Source organism: Camelus ferus, chromosome X, assembly GCF_009834535.1.
Source record: "Camelus ferus isolate YT-003-E chromosome X, BCGSAC_Cfer_1.0, whole genome shotgun sequence".
In the NCBI taxonomy this organism is placed as follows: Eukaryota; Metazoa; Chordata; class Mammalia; order Artiodactyla; family Camelidae; genus Camelus; species Camelus ferus.
This window is the reverse complement of record NC_045732.1, coordinates 72,794,430-72,811,419: the sequence shown is the minus strand read 5'-3', so window position 1 is coordinate 72,811,419 and position 16,990 is coordinate 72,794,430. Positions and strand designations below refer to the sequence as shown.

General features: G+C 41.4%; 1 protein-coding gene across 4 annotated transcripts in view; it reads left to right on the top strand.

Annotated features, from left to right (window-relative positions):
- Positions 1 to 16,990, top strand: part of AMOT (angiomotin) — a 61,436-nt gene that overhangs the window by 39,338 nt on the left and 5,108 nt on the right. For all 4 annotated transcript variants that reach the window (XM_032476101.1, XM_032476099.1, XM_032476100.1 and 1 more), the window contains 4 exons: positions 6,572 to 6,721; positions 7,475 to 7,665; positions 15,007 to 15,129; positions 15,897 to 16,129. In XM_032476101.1, the coding sequence (XP_032331992.1) occupies positions 6,572 to 6,721; positions 7,475 to 7,665; positions 15,007 to 15,129; positions 15,897 to 16,129 (697 nt within the window). The remainder of the gene's footprint in view (positions 1 to 6,571; positions 6,722 to 7,474; positions 7,666 to 15,006; positions 15,130 to 15,896; positions 16,130 to 16,990) is intronic.

Here is a 16,990-nt window from a genome sequence, read left to right as displayed (position 1 = left end):
CATTTTTGTTCTTGTGTAACAGTTATTTAATATTAACCGGTCACCAAAAGTGTAGTGAAAAATGAACTAGAACTAGAACCCAAGAGAGAGATGAAGGAAAATAGAAGGGCCCTGCCCTTGAGTGGCTATGGGATACTGCCCCTCAGTGGGGCAGGGGCTTTGTCTTGCTTCCCATTGCATCACTACTGCTCTCAGATGTAGAATAGGGCCTGGCATGTGATCAGCATTCAGTAAATATCTATTGAAGGAATAAATGAATGAATGAACATGAACACGTGAACAAAATCTTATAAAATGACTGTTAATAGAATGCGCATCATAAGAAGCTCTAGGAAAAAGCAGCAATCAGGCTCAGGTCACATTATTCCAAGAAGAACTCCTGGAGAGTTTAGGGATATGGTGAGGAGGGACGAAGAAATGATCAGACTAATACAAAGGTTAATCATTTGCATCGTAGGCCTGGTACAGTCATAAGGTAGTAGGAGCCTAGAACATTGATAAAGGCATTTGTAAGAGGCATATTTAGATGGGACAAGAGACAATGAGACAGTAGATTGAGGGGTTAATTGACAAGCATCAAGTGGTTTAAAATATGGATGAGAAAGAGTAGCTCTGGTGTAAGGAAGTGAGAGAGGAGGTATTAAGGTACCCTGGATATGTAGTAGGAACATAATCAGAGGCTAGTTGGATGGTGTGCTAGCAGTAGATTGCTTTCATTCTTAAATAAGGCAGTGCCATAATTTACTGCTTGAGGAGTCTGTTATAGCAACTGTATGTAGGATGGTTGTGTGTGTGTTGTGTGTGTGTGTTCATCTGTGCATCTGTGCTTATATATAGATAGGAGGAGGTAACTGAAAGTAAGGAGATCTATTAGGTTATTATAATAATTTAGTTGTGAAATAAGGGCTTAAACTATGTAGGCTATGGAAATATAAGGAAATGAAAGAATATAAAAGATGTTAGAATTAAGACATAGTGATAGAATGCATATGGTTGTCAAAGGAAAGAGGGAAGAAAGGACAATGATTCTAACATTCTGAGACTGGAAAAACAGAATAGGTGATTATAATGGTTAAACTATCAAAAGGATATCATTTTGGAGAGAGATGAAAGCAATCTAGGGCGCACTGTGTCGGAGTGGGAAATCTAGCCCTCAGCTATGACTAAAGAGGGCATAACAGCATTAAAATATGAATATAAGCAGTTGTTAAAATTGTGGCATGAAAGAAATCTCCAGTAGTGCTGAAGTGTAGAGCAAGGTTTTTCAAACTCAGCATTATTGACATTTAGGGCCAGGTAATTCTTTGATGGTAGTGATGGACGAGGCTGTTCTGGGCACTGTGGGGTGTTGAGCAGTTTCCCTGGGTTCTACTCATAAGATGCCAATAGTAACCTACCCCTAGATGTAACAACCAAAAATGTCTCCACATACTGCTTAATGTTCCCTGGGGGGAAAATTGCCCCCAATTAAGAACCATTGGTATAGAGGTAAAAGAATAATCTACCATAGGTTGGACCTTTGGGGTACGGCAGGAGGTGGGGATGAAATTGGAAGGGAATGTGGGTCTAAAAGTTCAAGACAGAAAGTAAGGATGATTTAAGGAACTGCATTAGCAGAACATAGAATTAGGAAAGCAAGGAAAGGGGGACTCTGAGAGGTTTTTGAAAATTGGCATTTGGTAAGAAAACTTGAATGGGAAAAATGAGTTCTCCCATTCACTGAATATCCAGAGGGAATTTGGTTAAATGATGGATTTACCTGGCTTCTTCTAGGAGCCTATAGGTACTCGTCTCTAGACTTGAGCCACTACCTTGGCTTTACAAACTTTTCAAGTGAACTTTCACTTCCTTGAACCCTGAAGCTGTAGAAAAATAAATCATCTAGGGTCTTATGGAGAGTACACACATTATACGTGTGATAAACATACAGATACACAAACTAAGGTGGGACTTTTATTTTGTTTTTACCTCCAAGAATATGCCTGTACAGAATTCTAGGATCCCATTTTGTCCAGTCCTGTTAGTTACCATTCAGTATTGAAGGTGAAAAAGGGAACCTTAGATTTAAACCTTAGATTTGTGAGTTGAAAGACTATTAAAGATCATCTGAGATCATCCATCTACCCTAGTGTTGCTGTTTTTTTTTTTTTTTAACTTCTTAAAATCTAGTGAGCAGGGTCTTCCCAAAGGCAATGAGACCTGAAATACCAGGGGGTCCTCAGGAACCTTAAGTTATTTATCTATGCTGAAGCATCAATTGTGAAAAGGTGATGGAGTGATGTAAGATGGGAAGCCTGTTTTTTAGGGCAAACAGACAAAACACAAGAACACATACAGTTGCCCCTTGAAAAACATGGGTTTAAACTGTGTGGATCAACTTACATGTGGATTTTTTTTCAGTAGTAAATACTATAGGACTATATGATCTGCCAACAAATGAATCTGTGGATATGGAACTGTGGATACGGAGGGACCACATACAAGGGGGGCTGACTATAAAGTTATCAGCGGATTTTCAACCGCAGGGAGGGCTGGCCCTCTTTTTTTGAACTCAAGTTTTATTTAGAACCCTCATTATAAAACACACAAAACAGGAGCCATTTGATACAACTCACCCATGGTCTTGGCTTAGGAAGCGCTCCATACAACACTCAGACTCTGGAACACAGTTTGAAAATCACTCCAGGGGCTGGCACCTTATGTGAAGTACCAGATAGTAAATATTTTCAGTTTTGTGGACTATACAGCAGCTTTTGCAACTGCAACTGCTCAACTCTGCCACTGTAGCAGGAAGGCAGCCCCAGACCATATGTACACGAATGGCTGTGGCTGGATTTGGCCTGCTGCTGACCATTTGGGTTTGCTGACTCCCTAGCATCCCCTCATTTTTTTTTTTGTTTACTAATGGAAACTCTGAGGCTGAGAACAGGGAAGCAAATTACCATTAAGAACAGAGCTAGGACTAGAACCCAAGTCTCCTGATTGCCATCTTGTTCCTTTACCTTTCAATTTGCTATCAAATAGAAATTTCTGATGTGTATGTGTGTGTGTGTGGCAGGGAATGAGCTCTGCCTAAGGGTCTTTAGTTAAATAGTACCTTTGACCATAGGTAAAATATTTCTTATAAAGTAGAGGTGCCCTCTAAATCGTGTCATTTAGAGACAATATGGTGTCTTTGCTGCTACTCAGAACTCGCTTCTAATTGTATCTCCAGTGAATGGCTTTGCTCTATAAAGATATCTGAAGCTCTACTTCATGAAGTGTTTGAGGCCTAGTGTTATATGTCTTCCTGGGGGAAAATGACTGTGTTTTTAATGGCTTAATTGATGTGATAATTAGAGTTATCAAGATAATGAGAACCATGTCAAGGCTGTCTGGGGTGAATGTTCAAAGTTGAGGGGACTAGAGCATGTGTGACTTAGCATTAACTTTGTCTTTAAAAAAGAAAAGCAACTCTGAGTATTTTTTGCACCAGACACTCTACTAAGCACTTCATATGGTTACCTCATTTGATCCTTCTACAGGTATATCACATTATCATCATCTCCATGTTATTGATGAACGAGTAAATGGAATTCAGGGAGATTAAGTAGCTTGCCTAAGGTTGCATACCTAGTGAGTGAGAGAACGAAGATTCGGCCTTGGATGATCAGAGGCCAGAGCTCATGACCTTAACCATTTTACTGTATGGCCTCTCTCTTTACCTAGAAGGAACCACTGACATTTTTGATGACATTGGAGGGTGAAGTTAGAAACCCAGGATGTCCTAATTACTGACCTAACATTTGAGGAGCTTAGCATAGGAATTAAGTTTATAGAAGAGAGGTAGAAAAGAAAAAGGGATTTACTCTGATGAAAGTAAAAGTAAAGCATATCCAGGATAGTAGAGGAGTTAATAAAGCATATAGACCTTTCTTATATAGATGAGATCTAGAAAACATAGAATATATTACCTAGGAGATAGCTGACTTTGTTGATTGCATCTGTGGTGTCTTGCACGGCTAGCATCCAACAGTTGTCCTTTTGCATCCTAAATTATCTAGGGATTAAGCATTTACTAGGTGATCCTGGTGTTCATGGGTGAGCTGCAATCTTTCTTCTTTTAAAGGAAGCAGAAAAATGTTGCCAGCTATCACGGTACTAGTACCTTCTGGAAAATCATCCCAGTGGCAAAGCAGAATAGGATTTTTCTTGGCCTGCTTTGTGAAAGTTGTCTGACCTGCATGCACAGCTTCAGCCAACTCAGAAAACTCTCTGGGCCTTTATTGTTTTTCCCTTCCAGAGGGTTGTCACAGTGACTTCTACTGCTGGGGGCGCTTTTGCTAAGACATTGAGGGTTCCTTTTTCAGGAAAGGCAGGACATGGAGAAATCCACCTGGCCCTGGACTGCTTATTTTTCAGTTCTCTGATCTTAAATTGCAGTACTTTACCATCAAGGGAAGAACTGCATGCTATCTAACTTTAATTGCCTTTAAGTAGAACTGCTGTAAGCTTCAGTAATTATAGTTAACATTCTCTGCATTAACATTGCACTGTTCCCCTAGGGTTTTCAGAGCAATTCACAAATAAATGCATTCAACTTTAAATAGCTCATAAGGATTATAGAACCCAGAAGGTGAAGGATAGAGGATATTTCCTGCTCCCCAATTATCCAAAGCTTAGCAAGTAGGAAGGCAGAGGCATCCATGGCCTACAGGTCTTGATTGCCTTAGTGCTATTACAAATAGCCATGTATCCCAAGAAAGAAGGGTTTAAGCTGATCGACAGAAAGAGAATGACAATTTTCCTTGTTTTATTTCCTAGGAAAAAGTAAAATGGATAAAAGCCTTGAGACTTATAACTCTCCTCAACTGCTTTATGAGGCTAGGTTGAACTAGGCCTTGGAATGAAAGGAAATATCAAAAAATATAGAACACATTTTTAAAGTTTTCCCAGTCACTTAGGCAAAGCATAATACAGATCTGGTGGGAAATTGTAAGCATTCCTCCACCTAGAGAACATTCAGCAATTCTAATTCGGGGAGAGTTACAAGACAAGGAGAATCTCCCCATCAGCACGTGCCATTGCAGTCTGACCGGATATTCTAGATGGCGGTGATTTGGACACATTACCATGAAGGAGTTGCCTGGTTTCTGCAATGAGGGAGTCAGGTTGGTCCTGCTGGCTTGGTCCCAGCTAAGTGGATATGGGCAAAGCTGGTAAGGTGGGTAACCTCTTATATTGTAACTGTCTACCTAGGTATCTCAAGGACTTGGGAATTTGTTGATAAGTTAGAGTTCTTGAATTTCCTTTTGACCACATTATCAATAATATCTTCATATTTAAATCTTAATAGTGAAGGTATCCCTAACCTCAGCTTCCATGAGAATGATAATGACAGATGTGACCAGCTTGGAAGAATTTCTGCTTTAGAAAGAGTCCATGGATTGATTTTATTAGCAAAAGAGTTACCCCATAAGTATTATGGGAAGCATCATCTGCTCATTTACTAACAAGTTGGAAAGGCTGCACCTTCCCCTATCTTCTTAAATGTTGAGGACAGTATGGATGCCTTCTTTAAAAAGCTCTGAAATCCTCCTTATTCCTTAATTCCAATGGAGTCAGGGATTTACCATCATGGATTTGCCTTGTAATTTACAAGAGTATAAACAACTCAGATTTTTAGTCCCAACCTGTTTCTACCTTTGCTTTTGGTTTTGGTTCATAGGCGGCAAAGAGGAAGAATCATATTTGACTCATTTCTTCTTAGTTTTGATTCATTAGTTTGCATCTTTAGATCTCTTTCAAGGTCCCAGAATGAAAGTTGAGAGATTACAGTCCAATGTTACCAACTCAGGCCCATGAGTGATACAGAAGTTACAAATAACCTGTGTTCCTTTAATAAAGAACTAGTGGGGCAGTGCTGATCAATGAAGTGACTAAAGACTTTTGAACCATTGCATGGCAGCTTCAATTTGTGGAACAGAAACATTCCAGCAGGGCAGTGATGATTACACTGAGTCATTACCAGGACCGCAGAGTTCAAAAAGACAATTTCGACCTCCTGTGCCTCCAGCAGTTGACCACCCTTTTTCTCTCACTTGGAGAGGAGACAGCTATATAAAGGGGGGTAGGCTTCCTTTCTATTCCAGATTAAACTCTTCTCCCTGGAGAGTCCAACCTTCTGTTTGTTAGCATTCTTCTACTATAATGACCAAAATAAAATATACCTTCCCCCAGAATATTCCAGTTTAGAGTGAAGAAGAACAGAGGTGAGGACATCCATAAATGGGAATCCTAAAGTTTGCCATCTAAGACAGAATCTATGATAGAAAAAGACTTGGGAGAACACAGAGCTGAGGAAGGAAGGAGAGATGAAAAAGGAGCTCCTAATTCCTATCCCTTGAGACATTCTCTGTATGGTAAATACAAGGCAGCTTCCTACTCATCATGAAGGAGCTTCTCGCCATTCATTCTCTTCTGGAGCTGGACAGGAAGAGATCTGGACACAAGGCTGGATTCGGGGGATGTAGAACTGACCCTGTTGTTCTCTTTCCTTCCGTCTCGCATCTCTCCCAACCTGGATTTTCAGCTGAAAAAGAAGCAAGTATACGTAGATAAGGTGGAAAAGATGCAGCAGGCTCTGGTACAGCTCCAGGCAGCATGTGAAAAACGTGAGCAGCTCGAGCACCGTCTCCGGACACGACTAGAGAGAGAACTGGAATCCCTCCGAATCCAGCAGGTACAGAGAATTTAAAGAAAGTGAGATTGCCCCCGACCCCCGCCCCCACCGCCAATTGCTTGTTTTTCAGATAGTGTCTGCCCTGAAGACCAGGCACACACTCTGGCTCATCTTTTGGTGTTTTGCCCCATCTGCCTTTACTCCAGAGGGCCTCCCAATTGTAAAGACGAAGTCTGCTTCCTTAGCTTCCTATCATAGCACAATCCTTAATGCCGATTATCTTGCACTTTTTATTTTCATATGAACCCCAGAAACAGTAGGCACTCTAAGAAGTGAAGATGCTATACAGAGAGACTCCTGGACATTTTAGAATTGAAAATGGCCTTTAGAATCATTTGGCCATATGCTTCCTCACTTTTTGATGAGAGAAAATCAAGACCCAGGAAGTATTGCATGACTCACTTAACATCACACAGCAAGTTTAGGGGCAAAGTAGAGGCCAAATCCTAGATTTTTAATTTCTGTTTTTATTGTGTACCATGCTGGCAGGTAGGAATAGTGCTTTTTAAACCATTGATCCACTTTCTGAGCAGCGTGACAATTTGCTGTGGCAAGGGGAGTCTCATACCCAGGCTCAAGATAGAAAGTCCTATGGCCTTAGGAGGAAATCTGAATTCCTCTTGCTTCTGAATCGGAATCCAAACAGAAGTGGCTTGGACAGTAATCTTTTCCAAGAAAAAGGGGTCTTCAGATGGGACTTGGCTACTGTGGTTCTCTCACTAACCTGAGGGGTGTCGGCATCTCCCCCAACAGCGCCAGGGCAACTCTCAGCCCACCAACGTCTCAGAGTACAATGCTGCCGCACTGATGGAGCTCCTCCGTGAGAAGGAGGAGAGGATCCTGGCCCTGGAGGCTGATATGACTAAGTGGGAGCAGAAGTATTTGGAGGAGAATGTGATGAGACATTTTGCTCTGGATGCTGCGGCCACTGTAGCTGCTCAGAGGTATGTAGCTGGGAGAGTCATGGCCTGAAGGGCATGGATGGCAGGGGGAACAGAAAACTGACTGATTCAGAGTTTTTCCAGTGTTTTTCCCCATAATATTCTGTTTCTTTTTTCTCAGTTTCTGCTTAAGTGTGTGTGTGTGTGTGTGTGTGTGTGTGTGTGTTTCATCTGGTTATACAGAGACTGAACGACTAAGAGGGCAGAGGGTCAGGGATTTGAAAATTAAAGTTACTAATGAACTTACTGGAATCCTAGCTCAGCTTTCCTTGGGAGCGAGAACAATTACAGAGAGATCAACCCAACATGTGCACACCTTCTTCACCAGGGCCACAGATTCTTTCAGGCATATACGTAGATTTCGTTGTTTAGGCCCAGCACTAGAGTGAAAGCTTCCCTCAGAAAAATGCCACTCAGAAACTAAATGTCACTCAGGAGTGGCTACTGCCATTTGATAGCTCTGGCTCAGCCAAGGTATGCCGAAGGCTGTACTGAACATGAATCTATCCCTGCCCTTTGAGAAGGTCTATATTTGAAGCCCACATTCTCTGTGTCCATGAATTCATCACATGTAAGCAGTCACATTCCATTTGGTAAGAGAGAGAAAGTGGCAGGAGGCTTTTTGATTTTTTTTGCCTTTTACATGTTCCCCTTTTCACGTTATAAACATTTATTATTGGTCTCTGGAGGACACAGTGCTCTTATCCAGTTTGTCTTCCTGCTGTTCATAATCAAAATTGGGAAAGAAAGAAAGAGCAAACACTAAATTCAAGTCAGGAGATGACGTGGATTGTTGGAGATACAGACAGCCATGGTCTGGAGTTAGGGAGCTAAGGCACACTACAGCATATTGCACCCAGACAGTTCTCTATTCAGAAAGTTTTTAAAAACCATCATGTTATTTGTTAACATTCTCCTAAATGCAGTGAGCCGGTCGAGTCTGGGAGCACTTGCCAAACTTTGGGCTGGGTATGAGTGTGAAGGAGGCGGTGGATACATTTATTTTTGAGTCCTTCTCATGCCAAATCAGAGGGAGATCAGTGCTTAAGGGCTGGACTGGTGGTTTGTAAACCTCCCAATTCTCCAGGAAGACCTCTTACATTTCTCCAACAGGCTCTGTCTGTCTCCAGATATCCCCTATAAACCTTAAACAGATTGAAAATGCCTGTGCTGTGATTTTGAGGTCCTCATGGGCTTAAGCTTCCTTGTCTTTGTTTTCTGAGAACAGTGTAGTAAGAGAGTACACAGAAACCCCAGCTGTGCTAGAAGATGGTCGAGAAGGCATCTTGTAGGCAGATTAGAAGCAGAATGAAGTATAATTTTAGCTGCTGGTTCCCAAGAAAACCTGTGCCCAGTGTTTGGTTAGCATTTATTCAGGAAACCCTAACACTGAAAGGGAGATACAGGGCAATTTTGTCATCTTTGGGCAGAAACTTAGAACGATCTTGCTCATGAAGGTGTGCGGTGTGAGAAAATATTGGAAAGCCAGGGTTCTTGGTGCTGAGAGGTCCGCTGCTGAAACTGACTTCAGAAGAGACTCCAGGTCAAAATGCAGGAAAACTAGGAGGTTGTCACTGGGGACCTTGTGGAAAGAAACTACCCCCTTTCTTCCTCCCTGGAAAGTTTTGAATGTTGGGAGAACTTCCTTTCAGATGGATTTCTTTCCAGAAGCTGTTGCCTCCCATAAAAAATTTTTAATTTAAATTGAATTCCTTCAAATCACCAGGTAGAAAGTTTCCATGGAATCACTGTTTTCAGTAACATGTGCATGCTTATCATTTAATAGATAAAATAGCAGCCAGTTCCCACCTAGTAGGAACACTTTGTAATAGTTCCCCAGACAAACATTCTGTATCTGGACTGTGTACCTTTTGCATGCCTATTAATACAACCCACAGGAGAGATGGAGAGATTGTATTCAAATTCCTGTAAAATGAGAGAATTGGACGAGGTGATTCCTCCAGACCCTTCTTTTTCTAAGCTTATGCTATTTTTCCAAAGATAGTGCCTCATATGTTCTGCCACAGAGATCAGTTTCCTTCCTCTTTCTTTCTTTCTTTCTTTCTTTCTTTCTTTCTTTCTTTCTTTCTTTCTTTCTTTCTTTCTTTCTTTCTTTCTTTCTTTTCTTTCTTTTCTTTCTTTCTTTTCTTTCTTTCTTTTCTTTCTTTCTTTTCTTTCTTTCTTTCTTTTCTGAGATTTCAAATTTGGAAAGTAACATTCAGAAAACATCATTGCAGAACCTGTGGGTTCTTCTGCCTTCCCTTGCAACATCTCTTGCCGTTTCTTTTCTGTCCAATGGTTTCACTTTCCCGCCTCCCAACCCTAAATGTATTGACCAAGGTTCTGCTCTTTGCCTCTTTCTATAGTAAAAGCTTTACATCTTATTTTCTTCCAAAGTAATTTTCAAGTGCCTAGAATATTGGCTACAGATGGAAAGTGCTCAACATGTTTGAGTAATGAAGGAAGGAAAGAAGGAAGAAAAAGGGAGGAAGGTGAAAGAAAAAAGTAAAAGAAGGAAGGAAATGATTTCTAACTCTGTAACTTGAATCTCTAAATCTAGTGCCATATTTTAATGTCCTGCTTGGTTTCTGTGTATTCTGCTGGTATCCCAAACTGAATATATTCCTATTGGAACAGCTCGTAGGTAAATAACAGGTTGCACAATTAGGAAATGTTGCTTGGGTGGTATCAATGGTAGCTATAGATTTTTTTCAATTGAAGTATTATTCACATATTAAAAAACCACCTATTTAATGGTTTGATGAATCTCGGTAACTGTATACAATAACATAGCCACCACCAGAATGAAGACAGAGGACGCATTCTACAGTGTCCTTATGCCCCTTTAACTCAAACCTTTCCTCCTATGTCTGACCAAGGCAATATCTGTTTTTTTTGTCATTATAATTTGGTCTTTTCTGAAATGTTATATAAAAAGAGTCATATCTTATGTACTCTTTTTGTTTGATTTCTTTCACTTAGCATAGTTATTTTGAGCTTCCTCTAAGTTAATGTGTGCATCAATAGTTTACTCCTTTCTCTTGCTGAGTAGTGTTCCATAGCATGGATGTACCACAGTTTATCCATCCACTTGATGGATTTATGGATTTCCGGTGTTTGGCCATTATGAATAATAAAATACATATTTTAATATAAGAATAGGCAGCTGTCTTTCCCCAGGTGAGATGACATGTTAAGTTGTGTGTTTATACCCTTTCCAGAACTTTGATTCTACAAAGCAACTTTTTTCAAGGGGAAAGCTCTCGATGCAAGAAATCCCATGTAGTGTTTACTGTATAAAGTACTTTCCCGAGCACTTTACAATTATTGCTTATCTTCACAATAATTCTTTGAGATAAGTACACTAGTATCCATTCTACAGATGAGGAAACTGAGGCACAGACAGGTTAAGCAATTCCCCCAAGATCACACAGCTACTGAGAGGCAGAAGAACCAGGACTTAAATCAACACTTTTGACACCTTAACCACTGCACTCTGCTGCCTCCCAGAGAGGGTGATTTCAGAGATGGTGAAATAGGGATTATTACCTGTTTGAGAGTTACTATTTGAGACTTATTATTTAGTTGCTTAGAAATATTATAAATAATGACCATAACGTGGCCTGTATTATAGCTTCATATTATTGTGTTCCTAGAGATTCTTCTCTAGATGCTTAATATACATGAGGGGAATTACTACCAAGTGGGAGTTCATGTCAGAAAAACCGACTTGGCAATACAGGGTTTTTGTTTCAGCTCACAAGTGGTGATTTATTTCTGAATAGCAGAGAAAAGATAAAAAAGTAACACATCTGATCAACCATGTAATGTATTCCTTTGCATTTACTGAATCAGGTTGTTACCTTTCTCCAGATGTGCAATGTTATGCTTTTACTTGGGGCAAACTAAATCTGGGAAAGAAGGAAGTAAGAGAAAGGGAGAGCAGAGGTAGCAGCTGGTCGCACACGTTACACGTCTACCTAGTCTTTCACTGTGGAGGCCTTTCTCGGGTTCCATTCTCAGTTTTCTTCTCATTGTACCTTCTGTCTTCATCATCTTGTCTTATACTAGAGCTTCAAATAGTAACTCTGCCATCGATGAGATTAAAGTTAGAATTTTCAACAACTTGTTGGATATTGTCATCTGGCAATTCATGAGACACTTTCACTTCACTTTAACTGAGATCAAAACCCTTTATACTGACTATACTTCAATAAAAATATATTTTTAAAAACCCACTATAGCATTTTTCAAAAAAAAACAATCTCCTTGGTTTCCTATCACAGAAAACAAGCAGTATGCCATCTTTTCTGGTCATTTGAACTAGAAACGACAAAGTCCTCGCTCACTCTGCGCTCTCCCCAACACCCGCGTTTAAATAGTCTCCTTGCTCTAGCAGTTCTGCCTCCTGTAGCCTGTTCCCATTTCCCCTGTCACTTCACCAGGCCCTGTTTTCAATATCTCTCACTGGGATTATAACCTTTCTGACTGGTCCGCCCAATTCCAGGATATGGCTCCTCTAATCCCTCCATCACATTTCAGTAAGAGATAATGCTATCTTCTTAAAACACAGCTCAGATCGCTTAATTCCCCTTGAAAAGCTCTAATAATCTTCAGTGCCTATTGGAATAAAGTCCAAACTCATATCTGTCATAGTTAATTATTTACTTTTTGCTTTCTCCCCTTGCAAGTTCCCTGCAGTCGGGGACTAGTCTTATCCATGTCCGTCCACCCTCCAGCCTCCCAGGAATTTCAAACACAGCGTTCCACTCATGGTCAGGTTCACATATTAAATAAACAAACGGGTGCCACTCTCAGGAAAAGATGGTCTTGAAGTTGAAAAGGCCACTCGATGTTTTAATTAGGAGCTCGTGAGTGACATTCTAGAAAGTGATGTAAATAATGTGACAGGGCTGGCTTCGGCAGACAGACGAAGGAGAGGGATGGCTGGAGGGCCAGTTGTCGGAAACCATTTACTTAAGAATTTGGGATGTGGGATATGAAATTCAGGGATATACAGTTTGGGGTGTGTAGGTCATAATTGCAAGCCCAGCATCTCATTACTGATGTGCTTAAGGATGGCCTCAGAGTATTGGAAGTTAGCAGGTCGAGTTGCTCCTTCAAACGCTGTGCCTGCTTGCTTCTGCCTAAGCCATTGGCTTAGTAGCACCAGCCTTCTAGAAGGAAGACGGCTGTTGAAGGCTGCCCGGGCAGTTCAGTAGGAATTCACTAAGTGCCCCACACTTTCAGGCTCCATTCCTGAGGAGTTCACAGTGTCCATATCAATTAGCTGGCAGGGCTCTGTGTCCCCAAAATGGTCTTTTATGCAATGAAAGTGGCAGTAAGCCAGCACTGACTCCCCCAGTGACAAACCGAACGCTCAAGTCCCCGGTGTCCATAGACACCATGCACTTTTTAAAGAGGCCTGGCTCTGAAGCGTCCGCCATCACACTGGAACTCTGCACTGCAGGAACTGCCTCCAGGATCACACCAAGAGCTGGAATCCAGTCAACTCATACTCTCTTGTATGTTATTCTCCTTCTACTTACACTTTTCTCTCTTAATAATAGATGACTTTGTTGAATTTCTTTTTTTGCTGTGCCTGGCACTGTATGTTTTACTTGCACACATTTATTTTATCCCCCTCCCCAAATCCCATGAGATCTAGGTATAATTATTATCTTAATTTTGCAAATGAGGAGATTGAGGCTTAGAGCAGTTAATCAACTTCCTGAGCTCATAGGGTTTGTTCGTGGCAGAGTACTTGGGAAAGTGGAACTTGACCCTGGTATGATCTATCAGCAGGGCCTGTGCTCTCAACACTACCCAGTGCTGCCTTCTCTTGGGTACTTTGGGACACAGGGGCCATTCCAAGTAAGAGAACTGCACTAGACCAAGTGTAGAATTCCGAGATGGTAAAATATTTTGAATCCAGCAAATGATGAAAGCCACTGTGGTCCTTTCCTATCTTGTTCTCCAATGATTTCATCATTCAGATAAATTGTTTCCTCCTTGCATATAAGGTGCAAGTATTTGGGGGAACAGTAGCTTTGCAGAAGCTCACCAAATCTCCCCAACTTTAATGCCAACTTTCTGCCTCTTCATTCCCCTGCCCCTTCACTGCCATATGCACTGGTCACAATCTCTAAGCTAACAGAATTTAGCCAGCTGCCAGCAGAAAAGATGCCTGGAGTTCTCCTGCAGATCTTCGTTCTCATAGGAAGTAGAATGCAGCAGTGCCAGTTCATTGTTTTATCAGCCTATGAGAAACCTATGTCTGGTCTTCTTTAAGACCAATATAATTACATCAATATTCTTCCTAATCCCTTTTTCTGTCCCTCATGTTACTCAAATAAGATCCAGTTTTCTTCATTCCCTTCTCTCCTTTCTCTAACCCTAAATGGACTAAAGAAAGAGGTATGACCTCACTTATCAGGAGGATATAGGGTTCCCATATGTCTTTGACTTGTGCTATTTAAACATTAGCCTTACCCATGGGCTAGACCCTCCCCCCTCCTCCCCTAACTTCTCTTCTCTCATTCTCTCTCTCAACAAACACACACACACACACACACAGAGTTCTTATTAATTACTCTTTGAGTCAATGGCCTGAAACACTTTCAGATGGAACATGATGGTCCTTCATGCACTTGGGATTCTGGCAAGAGAGAACAGTCACATAGTTGGGGGACACTCACTGATTTGGCACTAGAATGTTTCAGATGTAGCTGAGATAGGAATCAAATGGCACTTACTCAAAGGCTCTGCTTCTCACTCAGCTTACATGCCCTACCTGGTCTTTGCAGTGGGCATGTCTATAGTTTGTTTCTAGCACTCAGGTGGACTTTACTGCTATTGACTCCAGCAATAGCTACTTAGTACATTCTCTGACGTCCTTCAAAGTCTAGCCTTTTTCCCCTTCATGACTGTCATGAAAATAAAGTGGGGATATATAATATCTTATATATAATATAAATAGTAATATAAAGTAGAAATATAAATATCTTCCTATTGCCTGGCCATGATTTAAAAACTTGAGGGGACTCTTTGCTGAAAAGTTTTGGGAGGGTATCTGTCTAGTTCTGAAGGCAAGCCTCTGTACCTCTCATAGGATCTATCACTGACTTTTGCAGTTATGTCCTTGTCAGTAACCTCGTCTAGCTCTGAAAGCTGTACCTGCCCATTCTTGGAGATTCTTATCAGTAAGTCACTCAGAAACCAATCATTCCTTATAAGTTTGATATCAGGGTAGGGCTTTCCAGCAATACCTTTGACTTAGGAGGGAGGCAGGATTCATCGATTATGTTGCCCTCCCATCATCATCACTGCCACTTTCCTTCCCAGGGACACAACAGTCATCAGCCACTCTCCTAACACCAGCTATGACACAGCTCTAGAAGCTCGCATCCAGAAGGAGGAAGAAGAAATCTTGATGGCCAACAAGCGTTGCCTTGACATGGAGGGCAGGTAAAAATGTCAGTCTGACTCTGGTGGATCTGAGAAGTTGGTATGGAGACTAGATAGGTCAGTATGGAAGGGGAAGCGTCTTCATTCACAACATGGGAACCTGATAATGCAGCTTCCCCCTCACCTCCCTGCCAGCCTGATTTGAGATGCAATGACCTTTACCTTGATCATTCCCACTAACTGGAATTCCAAGTAATACTGCTTTCCCCATTGGCCTTATAATTGCTTTCCATTTGCCCTCTGCCAGAACTGAATTATTGATATTTACATTCTGGGGTATTCTTTCTAGCATTGCACCTCAACTCTGTGGTCCAACAGTGTGCTCTGTAGAATATCCACTCAAACTGAGAGATGCGGCATCTGATGTCTCTTATAAAGTCATGATCATTTAGTTATCAGCCAAAGTTGTGGCCCATTCTTAGAAGTTCTCGTCTTCTCACTCAATACATCATTTTCATTGACTCAGATTCTTCACTATATCAGCTTTCTCTCTCATATACAGCCTTTCTTTTCACCCGTACTTTTCTTTGGGTTTCTAAGATTTAAGCGACAACTCTAGGATGTTCTGCTGTGCCCATTTGGGTGCTCAGAAAGGCATTCAAAGTTGTTGCACGCTATCTTTTGTCTTACAACTCAGAAATAATTAGATCACCCTTTAGTCGAAAAGATAATGGAAGCAAAAGTCCATTTAGGTAGTGAGACCAGAACCTGGAGGTGGCAACAATGTTTTATACATTCTTTGTATGTTCTTTGTCTTTGGCTCCTAGGATTAAGACCCTCCATGCACAGATTATTGAGAAGGACGCCATGATCAAAGTACTCCAGCAGCGTTCCCGGAAGGAGCCAAGTAAGACAGAGCAGCTGTCATCCATGCGGCCAGCAAAGTCTCTGATGTCCATTTCCAATGCTGGATCAGGCTTGCTCTCCCACTCTTCCACCCTGACTGGCACCCCGATTATGGAAGAGAAGCGGGATGACAAGAGCTGGAAGGGGAGCCTAGGTAAGGACAGTAAATAAGGAAGGTTAAAGAGACACATTTTAAAGAGAGCCCTGATTAAGATATATGCTCACGTGGCAGTGAAAAGGAGTGATGGTCCCAATTCTAGAGAAGACGATATAGCAGGTCGGCTTTTTGCGCCCCTGAGAGGCTAGCTGCATATTTAGGAGCGCCTTCCACCCTCTGAAGTCTCACTGAGAGAACACCGGTTGAAGCCAAGGCCTTAGATGATAAGAATCCTGAGTTCTATTTGGGTGGGAAGGAAAATAACTTCAATTTCCTCTTAAAAATTCTCAGCTTTGGCCTTTGCCGTGCAGGACCTTTTGTCTTTGTCCAAAGCCCATGTGGCCTTTGTGTCATTCAAAATTGTAGACTTCCAGCCTTTTCTGTGTTCTTTCCCCCCATAGGAATACACAGAGTTCTAGTTAAGCTAAATGGAGCTGGGTGGCAGGTTTTCATTACCAGGATGATCTGAGATGAGAACAGAATGTACTTTTTCATTCCATTCCTCTCCATTCCTTCCCCTCTAATCAAAGCCCCAGAAGTATTGTGGATACCACGAGGAACATTTTTAGAGCCTGAGGAAACAAGCTATATATATTTTTATTTTAGCTCTTTTAGTTGCTTCTAATACCTTTCTTGGCCGTCTGACACTTGCAGTGTCCTTTGGTTAGGGTAGGTATTTGGAGGACCATGGTCGTGATTAGAACCTTAGATTACACAGTTACTCTCATCCTCATCTGTGACCACAGACTTCTTTCCCTGATCCTTTCCAGCTGTCTGGTAATGAATGGCGTTGGTTATATGTGGAACTGAGTAGAAGCATTCTAACAGCTCAGTGGAAATCAATCACCATTGGAGAAA